Consider the following 12132-nt stretch of genomic DNA (forward strand, 5'->3'; position numbering starts at 1 on the left):
TACCGGAGGATTTAGTGTTTGTGCTTCCGTTTTTTGATGGGGACGATGTTTCGAGCAAAGTGCCATATTCATGCCGAGATCAACGCGTATAGGTACAGGAAAACGTGTGATTGGAAAGCGATTAGGGGGAGTGAAACGAGCGTCTATATATAGGGAATTATATGTGATGATCAACCATATGGTCTTGTATTCTTGGAGTCTAATTCGCTACCAACATGACTGACTGAGCGTAGAACTATAGAGGCATTATATACGCTTTGACTATCGCTGTCTCTCTCTTGAAGTCCTCGAAACAAACTAGTAATTGTCTGTTTCTTTGAAACGTTCTATCTTGTGTGCCTTGGCTTTCTCCCATGCGCATGTTTTGCAGCCTCGCATCGAGTCCAGATCAGCACTCTCAATCTCCAACCTCAAGACCAAAGGTCGTTGATCAATACCAATTTCACATGATAAAAAACCTGGCGACAACTGCCGTAAAACTTGAATAATATTAAATCCTACACCGTTACGGTAGGACTTATCTCCTTGTAAACTTAAACACCCTTCCTTGCAATATCTCGTGATAGAAACCACCAAGTTTGTTGTCTGCTTGTCTCTCAGTAACTTCCCCGGGCCGACAGTGGAGCAGAGTGACGCTCCAGTGGATCGAGAGCCCCCACTCCCAGCGGCTCATCAACCCCAGTCTTGGAGATGATGACGCGAGGGGCATTGGCCAGTGACAGAGCAATTCGTTGGTTTATTTGTTGGGTGATGTTTGTACTCTCAATATGACTTCATATGTCGTGGATCTTTGTCTCAAGGCAGCCATGAAAAAGTCTTGGCCAGATTTACCAGTAGTCTTGAACTTGGTTCTTGGTTAACAATTCCCACGGCATAGTCTAAGGGTTATTAGGTACGCTACGCTAATGTAGGTAAGTTGGAAAAGACCTCGTTATTCCCAGACGTCACTGTCTCGGCCGATACAATACTCAAATTTGACGGTTCTTCAGACTGGGTGTTGCTCGTTCATCGAATTGACCCTCTTTATTAAGCCCGCCGGTATCCATCTTATCCCCCATCAACTCCTGGGGTCATCATCTTGGCTCCGTCTTGGCTCCACGTCAAAATGATCACCCCAAAAACCTGTATCATGGACTGCTCGGTTCAGGTGACCCCTCCAAGAAAAGAGCCGTTACCACGATGATGGAATGGCTCTGATGATCGTCAGAACTCGGCTGAGGGTGAGTGAGACCCTTGGTTTTACTTTTTCTTTTTACTCGATGTAACTCTCAGCTCGTCGCTTGACTCGATTCCCGAGCCCCGATGAACTGTTCTTGTCCCATCTAGTCCTAGCTAGGGGTATTATCGGCCCCCAGTTTTGGGATCGTTGCCAGTTCCTGATATCATCGTCATGGCCTATCAATGGAATGGCATTGACTAACACTGTCAGGTCAGCTGGAAGAAGAAAACACTGTGAGGGACCTTGATCGTTTTTCATGTTGTGTGATTTCTGTTCATTGTAAACTCCATCGCTCAATCTTGTCCTCGTCGCTTTTCTCTTCATATCATACGTACCTAGTAGGTACTCAGCCATCACCGTCATCATGAAAACCGCTTCACAACCTTCAGCTCCCCATAACGCAGCAAGCAAAGTAAAGCGGCTTGTCGGCAAAATTCGCCGCCACTCGCACCCTCCATCCCCCGAAGCTTCCTCATCATCTCCCTCATCATCCGCAAACCCATCTCGTGAATCCTCATCATGTCCTATTCCACACATCGGCAAACATAGTCAACGCCAGAGTCGCCGCGGATCAGCCTCAGAGGAGGAGGAGCGCGTGCACGACCTTGAACTCTGGAACGCAGCTTACGATGTCCTCAAGAGGGACGGCACGTCTTCGGGTCTTGTGCTCGCATACGAGAGCATTATTTCTCATGCACTTCCTGATACCTTGAGGCCGGGACATAATGGGAATGGGAATGGGCTACCGACAGAAAGTGAGAGGAGAGCGGAACTTATGATGCTGATCGCAAAGTCTGGTTTAAACCGCGAAGTTAAGGAGACATCACAAACAGACTCAGGAGATGTTGAAGCAAGAGAAAATCTGATTCACACAAGGTCGACTATAGCTCCATTACTCGATGACCAGCCCAGCGCCGCTGTCGCTTGGGCGGGCTTCTGCTCACTGACACCAGTAGGCTCCGACTGACTCAACCCATTAAACAACAAGACTAATATCATCAATAGCTTCTACTAGAACCCCTTCTCCGACATGAAGATATTCGTCAAGGGTTTGTGCATATTACACACACCATTCCTCACTACATGACCCTCCATCGCGCCCTCCATCCATCATCCTGGACATCCCTGCCAGAGTTCCAACGTCAACAGCCGCAAATCCATCAAACTCTTCTAACTCTTTATCGACGCATCCTCGAGTACGAGATGAACATTGTCTGCGCCGCTGCGAGCGCCTGGAACATGGCTGCTCGCAATGTCGTGGATTGGCATGGCTGGAAAGCCATGGCTGATGCTGTGCGAGACATGGATGCTGAGTTGATGGGCTATGTCGAGAAGAACGGCACAGATGAGGCTAGGGCGTTGCTGGAGGTTCAGAGGAAGTTGGAGCCTGAAGGGGGAGGGCGTGGTGAGTTACAAGACGACACTTCATCACCAAATGCGTAAGAATACAAGACAAGGCCAATGAAGGGGTCATTACAAGCAATGCCATTTTTTATAAAGCCAATTTCAATCGATTTACCCAGATAGCCAAATACACAGGTTTTCCTTCTCCTCAATCAGACTCCCGACTCCATGCTTCACCCTTTTGACCAAACCCGTGTAGGACTTTGCTTTTTCTCTTTACCCAAGTCACGATCAAATCACTAGTCTATCCCAACGACCAATTGCCATGCACCCAAATACCATCATGCTCCGTTTATACAAGAATACTCCTTCAAAAGCGCCTCATCTACCGCCCAATATTTGGAAGGATACCCTGCTTGTCAAGGTTACTTAGAGTACCGCCATACTCATTGATATGTCGCTGCCAGCGACTGACATAGCCCTGAAAACCAATCGCCCCCAACATCGCTGACCATCCCGGCATTTGGTCACGGGTCACAAGTTCATATACACGGCAGAGGATTTGATGAAATTCCACCTGAGGCCTCATCGCAACCGCGTACAAGTGTCGCACCAAGTCAGCCCAGCCGGCGATAAAGTCAACGTCAAACGTGGACTCGGGATACCGGAACTCGATAGTGTCGTACTTGGAGACAACTAGTGCACACCGGGTAGTTGTGTGAAGGGATCCCTCGTCGAACTTTCGGAGTGCGATGCCCAAGCTGACCAGGCTGGTTTCCGACCACAGGCGTTTCATAGCTCCCAGCAGACCTCTGTCAACTTTCTTGCGCCAATGTAGCTGCCGCATGACCTCTTCGAGTGCTTCGACCAGAGCTGCACCCTCGCCATACACTGTTGGTTCACCCCTTTCCATGGCGATTCGAGATTCAACGCTGATACGCGCCGAGTAAGGAGAAGTCGAGCGGAAAGGATGGCACAGAGGGTACAGCAGAGAATCTTCCAGTAGCCAGACCAAAGATGCAAGGCGCAGCGCAGTCTCTAGCTGCATGCTGCCGGCTTCGTTGACGTGAAGGTGTAGTCCACAACCAGAATTAAGTCCAACTACCATGTCGCCCTGCACTGCCGCAAGGCACTTTCTGAGGGTAGGTAGCCCCTGACTGAACTCTTCAGGACGAGTGAGGATAGGGCTGTTGAGTTCAGTTCCATACCAGTCGTACTTGTTTGAAGGTGTCATTCCGGACTTACTAACGCAGTCTCTGGTGATGTGACGCTCCGAAACAATGAACCAAAAATCAGTCTTAGACACTGGTCCGCTAACAGACTCATTATTCCAAGCTCGAATGTCTCCGCTATTATCTGTGAGCGGAAGAATTGTAGTTCCAGGAATCTGGGCTGGGCTGGATGGCGAAGGAGGTGTGAGGCTACACGAGACGGAGACCCCGCTGCTGGCGATCAATTCGCATACCTTGTGAATACAAGACGGTTCGATGTCTTTGTAGTCTCCCATCACGAGGCCCATGAAAGCCTCCGGTGTTGTAGGACAGGTCCATCGAGTCTCACCAGTCACGGCGTCGGAGTTTGGGATCTGCAGTGCAACCATAAATTCCAACTCGATACCGACACATATGGACTGCGGTATCGACATGCTGGGTTCGAGGGATGCAGGGATTGCAGGGGTCTTTTCTCGACGGTGAAAATGTTTATCGACCTGGATGTGATGATAGTTTCTCAGGGGCGAGAGCAGAGAGGCTGTTGAGCAGCCAGAAGAGGCTGGAGCCCCTAATGAGCTACGATTTATAGCAGACAGCTCCATAATGAACAAGATGAGGTGAGTTGAGGGAGCAAGAACAATTCGTGGTGTTCACTCTTATATATTCGCGAGTCAAAGAACATGGCCGCAAAGAAAGTCAGTGCGTCGGTCATGTAAGGAGAAGGGACGGGATAGAAAAGTAATCTTGACTCGCTCACCGAAGGGCGGTCAAGGTTTAGGAATTTGAGGCTGTGAATGGACTATCCTTTTACATGTGCCTATTGGAAAATCTCTCGCCGAACAAGCTTCTCTATATGAAACTCTGTTGTCAAGTAGTTCGGCCACTAGCCAGCACAGAACAGCCCAACCCTTAGCAAGCACGATAAGGCGATCATGGTTCTATTCGTAAACTAAACATTCGGCAACCTCAGTCATGGTAAGGACACAAAGCCATTCAAAAACCCTTGGCTCCGACTGGGCAATGACCAGAGTGACACTTGTCTCTCGAAAAGTGTCTGACCGGTCCAGAACGTGTGATTTAGAAGTAGCGGGAGTGGTAGGGCGATCCTTGCATCCAACCTTTTGACATAATGCCAGGGGTGAAGATTGGGTGAGATCTACACCTCAACATCCAAAAGCTTGTGAGTCGTGGAGAAGCACTCGAGAGTCTCGTGATTTTGGATGTGGTGGTAGGTCCAACATGTTAGTAACCCACCTTTCAGCCTGTTTTGAAAGTAAGAACATGATTGACTGATTGGTCTTATCGTAGCATTGTGCCATCGAAATGTGTTAAACAAAGAGGACTCGGTGAGGAATAGTTGACTTACACGAGGAGGAAGTGCAGGGAGAGTCGGCGCATCAAAGTTACTCCGTAACGACCAATCATTAAGCTTCGCGGCATTTGCTAGGAAGCTTGCCCAAAAAGAAGAATGCCCTGTGACGAAATCCCCTAATTTTGTCCACTGCCTCCTGGGGTGCAGTTGGGTTCCATTGTGACGGGTGAGGAATAGCTGACCCTGCATCTTTGATTGACTGACTGGCCTGGGCCCAAAAAACGCGACATCGCGTTAACTCCAATTTAAGCCAAACTCCATCCTCATCACCATCCTCAAACAACGTCAATTATTTCCACCGCCGAACTGATCGCATCGTATTCGAGTTTATCGTGACGAGTATCTTTAGTCTTTAGTTTGTTCACAGCGTAGCCCTCGACTCAAACGCGATTTCTCCCGGGCATGCCACTCGACTTTCCATAATGCGTATGATCAAGCCTTCATGGCTAAGCCATAGCGGCGAGCAAAAGGATTTTGAAGTTTATAGCTGTCATGTCTCCCCGGATGGAAAACGACTTGCGACTGCTGGCGGCGATGGACACGTCCGCGTTTGGTCGACCGAAAGCATCTACAATGCCGACACACCAAAGTACAACAAGCCGCGCCAGCTCTGCCACATGAGCCATCATCTTGGAACAATCCACTCAGTTCGCTTTTCGCCTAATGGGCGTTATCTTGCCAGTGGAGCGGATGACAAAATTATTTGCGTATACCACCTGGATAAAGGACCGCCAGCTGCTACGTTTGGCACCAACGAGCCTCCTCCTGTCGAGAACTGGAAGACATACAAACGTTTGATTGGTCACGATAATGATGTCCAGGATCTCGCCTGGTCGTACGATTCTTCGATATTGGTTTCTGTTGGACTCGATTCCAAGGTCGTCGTCTGGTCTGGTCATACGTTCGAGAAGCTGAAGACTCTGCCTGCACACCAAAGTCATGTCAAGGGTATCACCTTCGATCCTGCGAACAAATTCTTTGCAACCGCAAGCGACGACCGAACGATCAAAATCTTTCGATTCACTTCGCCCGCACCTAATGCGACACAGCACGACATGGTTAACAACTTTGTTCTTGAAACGACCATTAGCTCACCATTCAAGAGTTCGCCCCTAACTACCTACTTTCGAAGATGTTCATGGTCCCCCGATGGTAATCACATCGCAGCTGCCAACGCTGTAAATGGTCCCGTGAGTTCCGTTGCTATCATCGAGCGGACGAGATGGGATAGTGAAATCAATCTTATCGGCCATGAAGCCCCAACGGAAGTGTGCATGTTCTCCCCTCGTCTGTTTCACACGTCAAAGCCAGATGCGAGTGCAGCCGATGGGGCTGCGACATCGCTCGTGACAGTCATAGCATCAGCTGGCCAGGACAAGACTTTGAGTATATGGAACACAAATACGTCCAGGCCTGTGGTTGTGTGTCAAGACTTAGCAGGCAAGTCGATATCTGATTTAGCGTGGACTCCGGATGGACAGACCATTTTTGCGTCAAGTCTAGACGGTAGCATTGTGGTTGTGAATTTCGAAGAGGGAGAGCTCGGCTGGGTAGCGCAACCAGAGGAGAACGTCAAGGCACTTCAGAAATATGGCGCGTCTCGGAAAGGAATGGGTATAGCTGAGGACGTCGATGGCCTCATTCTGGAAAACCAGAGTAAAGAGGGAGAGTCGCGGGCTGTAGAGTCGAGGATGGGCGCACTCATGGGAGACTTTTCTGAGTCAACCAAGGAGTCAACACCCATCGCTAATGGCCCTAAACCCAATGGTACTTCAGCGAAACCATCGACAAATGGCCAAGCTGAGCCGGAAAACGAACCAGAGAAGCAGCCAGAAGAGGCAGCTGACAAGGCAGCCGAACGTGTCAAGGAATTGAAATCGCGGGTCACTATCGGCAAAGATGGCAAGAAGCGAGTTGCACCTTTGTTGGTGTCATCATCAGGGACAGGCACGTCTTCGTTGCCTCAAACTCAGTTGGTTGGAACAACAAGTACCAACAAGAACACGCAAAATGATACACCACAGACAATAGTTGACATGAGCAAGCCTTATGACGGTCTACCCAAGGGAGGCATTGCCGCCATGTTGCTTGGTAACAAGAGGCAAATCAACCTGGGTGATGACGAAGATGAAGAGGAGCCGGTCGCCAAGCGTGTTGCAACGGGTCCTATACCCATCGTCACTGATGGCCCTAATGGAGTCGAGCCAGCAGCCCTTGTGCCTGTTCAGAATGGTGTTGTTCCCACACCGGAGTTCCTGAGGCCAGCAATCATGAATGTGTCTATGTCCTTCGCACAAGTCAGATTAGCTGTACCGAAGATCAGGTCACATATCCTTCGGCCGCTGGACAGAGGAGTTTTACAAGGCGAAAGCTCCTTAGAAGAAGCAACAAAGACCCCAGAAAACATAATTCTGGAAGCCAAGAATGATACCACCCATGGCCATCCTTCGCATGTCATAGTCAGCAAAAGGGGCGCTCTTATTTGGGAAGAGTGGCTTCCCAGGGATGTCGTTCTAGTAACAGCGACGAAGCACTTTTGGGCCGTGGTTTGCGAGGATGGATCTGTGCATACCTGGACTTCTGCTGGAAGAAGACTTCTCACCCCTATCATACTTGAGTCGCAGCCTGTTATTCTGGAAGCTCGCGATCACTGGCTGCTGTGCATTACAGCTGTCGGCCTTGCCCATGTTTGGGACATGAAAACGCAGTCTGCTCCCAATCCTCCGGTGTCACTTGGACCAATTCTGGACATTGCCACAACATCGCTTAACCAACACAGCGCGACGCCTGGCCCTGGTATTACTTCTGCCCATCTGAACAGTACCGGCCACATCATTGTGACATTGACAAATGGTGATGGCTACTGCTATGCTCGCGAGATGTATACATGGCAACGCCTAAGTGAAGCTTGGTGGGCAGTGGGCTCACAGTATTGGAACTCGAACGATTCTTCTATTTCTGCTTTGCAATCTACAGCTGTTGGTCCGGATTCTAAGGACAGAAAAGATACGAAGTCTTCCAAAGCCAATGTGTCGTCAGGCATCATACCTTTCCTCGAGCGACATACAACGAACGAATTTTTGTTGAAAGGTAGATCGTATTCCTTACAGCGTATTATTAAAATGGTCGTACAGCGGAAGGAGTCCGAAAATCTTGAAAGCAGTGTCAGCATTGCCCATTTGGAAACAAGAATTGCTGGTGCTTTGCAACTTGAGGCACGGGAAGAATTTCGACTATATCTCTTCATGTATGCGAAGCGCCTGGGCGCCGAGGGAGCAAGGGTCAAGGTTGAAGAGCTCCTCAACAGTCTTCTTGGTGGTATCCTCGAAGACAAAGAAGAAGACGAGGAAAAGGACGGCCATGGGTGGTTCAGCAAAGAAGGCGACATCTGTGGATGGGATCGAAAAGAGCTGCTCACAGGTGTAGTTATGATTCTTGGTAAGTTGTTGTTGTTAATGTCACAATGGCAAAAGCTGTATAAACTAACAGCAAACAGGAAAATACCGCGAGCTTCAGCGATTGACGCTTCAATACGCAAGAATTCTCGACATAAGTTTAGAGGATGGTTCAGTGGACGTTGAGCAAATGGATGTGGAAGCTTAAACAAAAGGCATGCATGGGGTTAAGGTTGTATCATTATCGTAATACACGTCGTTCCTATGTGGTGACAGGGGCGAGGACGGCGGGCATTGTTTTTTTGTTTAACAGGCAAATATGGCGTTGAGGCTTATCTACCAGGGATCCGATGATCCAGCGGTGCGAACTTGGGGACAGGCAGGCGATAGACTACTGTTGGTGCTCGTTGATACGAAAGAACGCCTGGTTAATGAGGGCATGCAAACACAATCATGCAGTACCATCCTGAGAGTGTATTGATTGGTGAAGTTCATGACAAATGGGCAATGTGGGTGAGCAAAGTGATTCTCGACACACCGTTATCTTTCATCGTTCTCTCTGTAACACAACCGACTGAGATTGCTGCGGCTCATGATCACATGCCATGTTTGGTGAGGAGTGGCGTTGAGTGGAGGTGAGGAAACAAGATGATGTTATCGTGAGTGGGCAAATGGGTGCATCGCCAACACCGGTCTGTTGTTGCTCCTGGGCTTCTTCGGTCCGGATCCTTTCTTCCGGTCACTCCAGAGCCTCTGGGCAACTACTTCTCTTCTTATCAAGCTGGTGTTTAGTGTGTCGATGAGGTAAGATACTGCACCTGCTCGCAGCTGCCACGTCCATGTCCGCCTCCACATTGAATCACCTGCCAACCTGCATCTCCTTGGTTCTTCTCGCCTGAGGATACAATAACCGCAAGGTGGAGGATTATTAGTAGGTACAAATCCCCCCCAGTTTGTCTTCTCTCTTCTCTTACTTCATTCTTCTTATTCTTCATCCTTTGATTCGTTATTCTACTTCGAACCTGGAATCGAAAGCAATCACAAGCACAAGCACAATCTCTTCTCTTTAGCACGTCTAGAACGTTTCCGTGCTCAGCACCTAAGGTGCCTTTACACTCCTTTCACTCTCATACTCCTTTCTCAAACCCTCTTCCTCTCCACCCTGCACTTCATCTACCTAAGGTACTCAATAGCCTTCATCTTTACGGCCTTTAGCCCTTCCGGTCCTTTCGTCGTTCAAGGCTTTTGTCAATTCTTCCCCTGGACGATGAACCTTATCCCCACCTTCACCATGGCAAAAGCCCGTCGCTTCACTCCTTTGTGGGCAGGGGCCCTTACCCTTCTTCACTTCACCCTGTTTGTGTGTGGCTCAGCCTTGCCCTCTTCTTCTGATGCCCCCCTCAAGGCAGCCTTGGTGACCCTCGTCCAAGAAGATGATGTCAGTCCTATACTCTACAGTATTCAACAGATTGAGGACAAGTTCAACAACCGCCACTTGTACGACTGGGTTTTCTTTAGCGTCCAGGATCTTCCAGAGAGGTTCAAGGAGCTCGCTTCTAACGCTACCAATGCTACTTGTTTCTTCGAGATTATTCCTGAGGAGAACTGGAACATGCCTGATTGGACTGATCACTCCCAACTTTCGGACTCTCACGGAATCGACTCTGACGGCAACCAAAAGACCTTTAAACCCATCGCCGACATCCGCCAAATGAAGCGATGGAGCTCCGCTCCTTTTGCTAACGAGCGACGTCTCCGCAACTATGAATGGTTCTGGAGAGTAGAGCCAGGCGTAAGTGGTTTCCGAAACAGCCACAGCGATTCATCGAAAATTCATCAGGAGCTGACACAAGCAGGCTTCTTTGAGCCAAGACATTCCTTTCGATGTCTTCCGTTACATGCGAGACAACGGTATTGCCTATGGTTTCAACCGAGCTGTCCTTGGCCAAGCCAACTTGTATCAACTCTCTCGCGTCAAGTCTTTCATAGACCAGCACCCAGAGCTCCTTCATGAAGAGGCTGATATCACATGGCTTATTGAAAACAGCGCAGGTCTCGCTATTCAGTCAAGCTCATCGGATAATAGCTGTGAAGGATCGGTAGATGAGGGCAGTGACAAACTGAGGTCGCGGATCATTTAGGAGAGCCGCCCTAGTGGTCAACGCAGCTCGGACACTAATAGGTCACAGGATGAGACGGCTCACGACAGAAATACCAAGGATGAAGGGGAGGGAGCATCTTGGATTGGTGGGTCCTTTGCGACTTGGCTAAGTGAAGTTTACGGCAGCAGTCTTTATCCAACGTTTGACATTGGATCCCTAGCTTTCTTCCGCAGCCCTCATCACGCTGCCTTCTTCCACCACCTCGACAGCGCGGGTGACTTTCAGTATCGCCGGATCGACGACGTCCCGGTGCACAGCTTGAGCGCGAGTATGTTCCTGCCTCGGGAGAGTGTCTGGAACTTTGGCACTAAGAATATGCAACTTCGCACCCAGCTCACTATCCAGCCAACCGGAGTTGGAGCTATTCCAGATAGTGATCAACGCATCGCGGACTATGAAATCACTGACTCAGGCAACAGTGTCAAGCACAAGGGTGATGCTGAAGGGGAAAAGAAATCGCTTCATGAAAATTGGGAGTCAATGACACCAGACGTGAGCGAACAGTCCGAGAACCCGCACTTGATATCAGGCAATACGTGGATGGGGAAGGACGTGGCGGATGAAGCTGAAGGATGTAGTTTTTTTTGGTTTTGGGGACACATCATAGTTGGATTTCCAGGATTTGCAGGATATGGGTGGGAAACCGATTTTAGTTGTTTGCAAGATGATTGAAGGGACAACTTAGGATCAGGGTACGACATGTACAGACAATTGGGCTCACCGCCTCGCGGGTCGAGGCAGCACAAAGAGAAGACAATGTTTGCTTTTCAGATGAGAGTGTTTGCGCATGAGTGAGAAACCACGCCATCAGAGCGGTGAATGTAAATGTTGTATAATGTATTACCGGGGGACTTTGGACACAGCTGAGACAGAGGAAGACGTTTTGGCTGGACCCAAGAAAAAGGCGCCTGTGTCGGGCGGCGGCAGATGTCACACATGGGTGCAGTCGCACAGCGTCTGAGGTGCGGTTTTGGCGGAAAAAAGCATGGATGGACGGATGGATGTCTTCCTACGTGGCTGGTGGTGGTGCTGCATATATGATATCTGGAAGACGCACAATGTACGTCACTAAGCAGTGCAGAAGCAGGCAAGTTTGATCAGGTAAATGACGCCATTAAAGAACACAGCATTGTGTGAAGCTGGGGATTGTCGACGTCGAAACATATCATATTTGTAAAGGATGTAATTCCCTGGAAGCAAATGACGTACGAAACAAAACATAGCAGGTTGGGTTTTTGGTGCTTGGACGTGTTTGACGAGAAGAGCTGCGGAGTCTGTGGGGTTTGGATGACGGTCGGCGCCGGTGGGATCGGAGCCGGGGAGGGGAACGACGAATTTAGTTCGAGATCCGAAGTGAGATTGATTTGGCTTGGAGATTTATGTTGAGATTGGAAGGTGATTGACCACATCGTATTTGAGCATATAGCCT

General features: G+C 49.3%; 4 protein-coding genes across 4 annotated transcripts; 3 read left to right on the forward strand and 1 right to left on the reverse strand.

Moving 5' to 3' along the window:
• Positions 1–1583: 1583 nt before the first annotated feature.
• Positions 1584–2662, forward strand: FSUBG_7196 (uncharacterized protein; the record flags this gene model as incomplete). Its single annotated transcript, XM_036685475.1, has 2 exons — positions 1584–2171; positions 2225–2662. The coding sequence occupies 2 exons, from the start codon at positions 1584–1586 to the stop codon at positions 2660–2662; spliced, it is 1026 nt and encodes a 341-aa protein (XP_036537340.1).
• A 286-nt stretch (positions 2663–2948) lies between these two features.
• Positions 2949–4208, reverse strand: FSUBG_7197 (uncharacterized protein; the record flags this gene model as incomplete). Its single annotated transcript, XM_036685476.1, has 1 exon — positions 2949–4208. One exon carries the CDS (start codon positions 4206–4208, stop codon positions 2949–2951), a length of 1260 nt encoding a protein of 419 aa, XP_036537341.1.
• A 1360-nt stretch (positions 4209–5568) lies between these two features.
• Positions 5569–8749, forward strand: FSUBG_7198 (HIR1-like protein; the record flags this gene model as incomplete). The annotated part of the gene is made up of 2 exons (XM_036685477.1): positions 5569–8584; positions 8643–8749. The coding sequence occupies 2 exons, from the start codon at positions 5569–5571 to the stop codon at positions 8747–8749; spliced, it is 3123 nt and encodes a 1040-aa protein (XP_036537342.1).
• A 1083-nt stretch (positions 8750–9832) lies between these two features.
• Positions 9833–11494, forward strand: FSUBG_7199 (mannosyltransferase; the record flags this gene model as incomplete). The annotated part of the gene is made up of 4 exons (XM_036685478.1): positions 9833–10333; positions 10398–10640; positions 10731–11195; positions 11411–11494. The coding sequence occupies 4 exons, from the start codon at positions 9833–9835 to the stop codon at positions 11492–11494; spliced, it is 1293 nt and encodes a 430-aa protein (XP_036537343.1).
• Between the last annotated feature and the right edge of the window lie 638 nt (positions 11495–12132).

Source organism: Fusarium subglutinans (assembly GCF_013396075.1).
Source record: "Fusarium subglutinans strain NRRL 66333 chromosome Unknown NRRL66333_c0000089, whole genome shotgun sequence".
In the NCBI taxonomy this organism is placed as follows: Eukaryota; Fungi; Ascomycota; class Sordariomycetes; order Hypocreales; family Nectriaceae; genus Fusarium; species Fusarium subglutinans.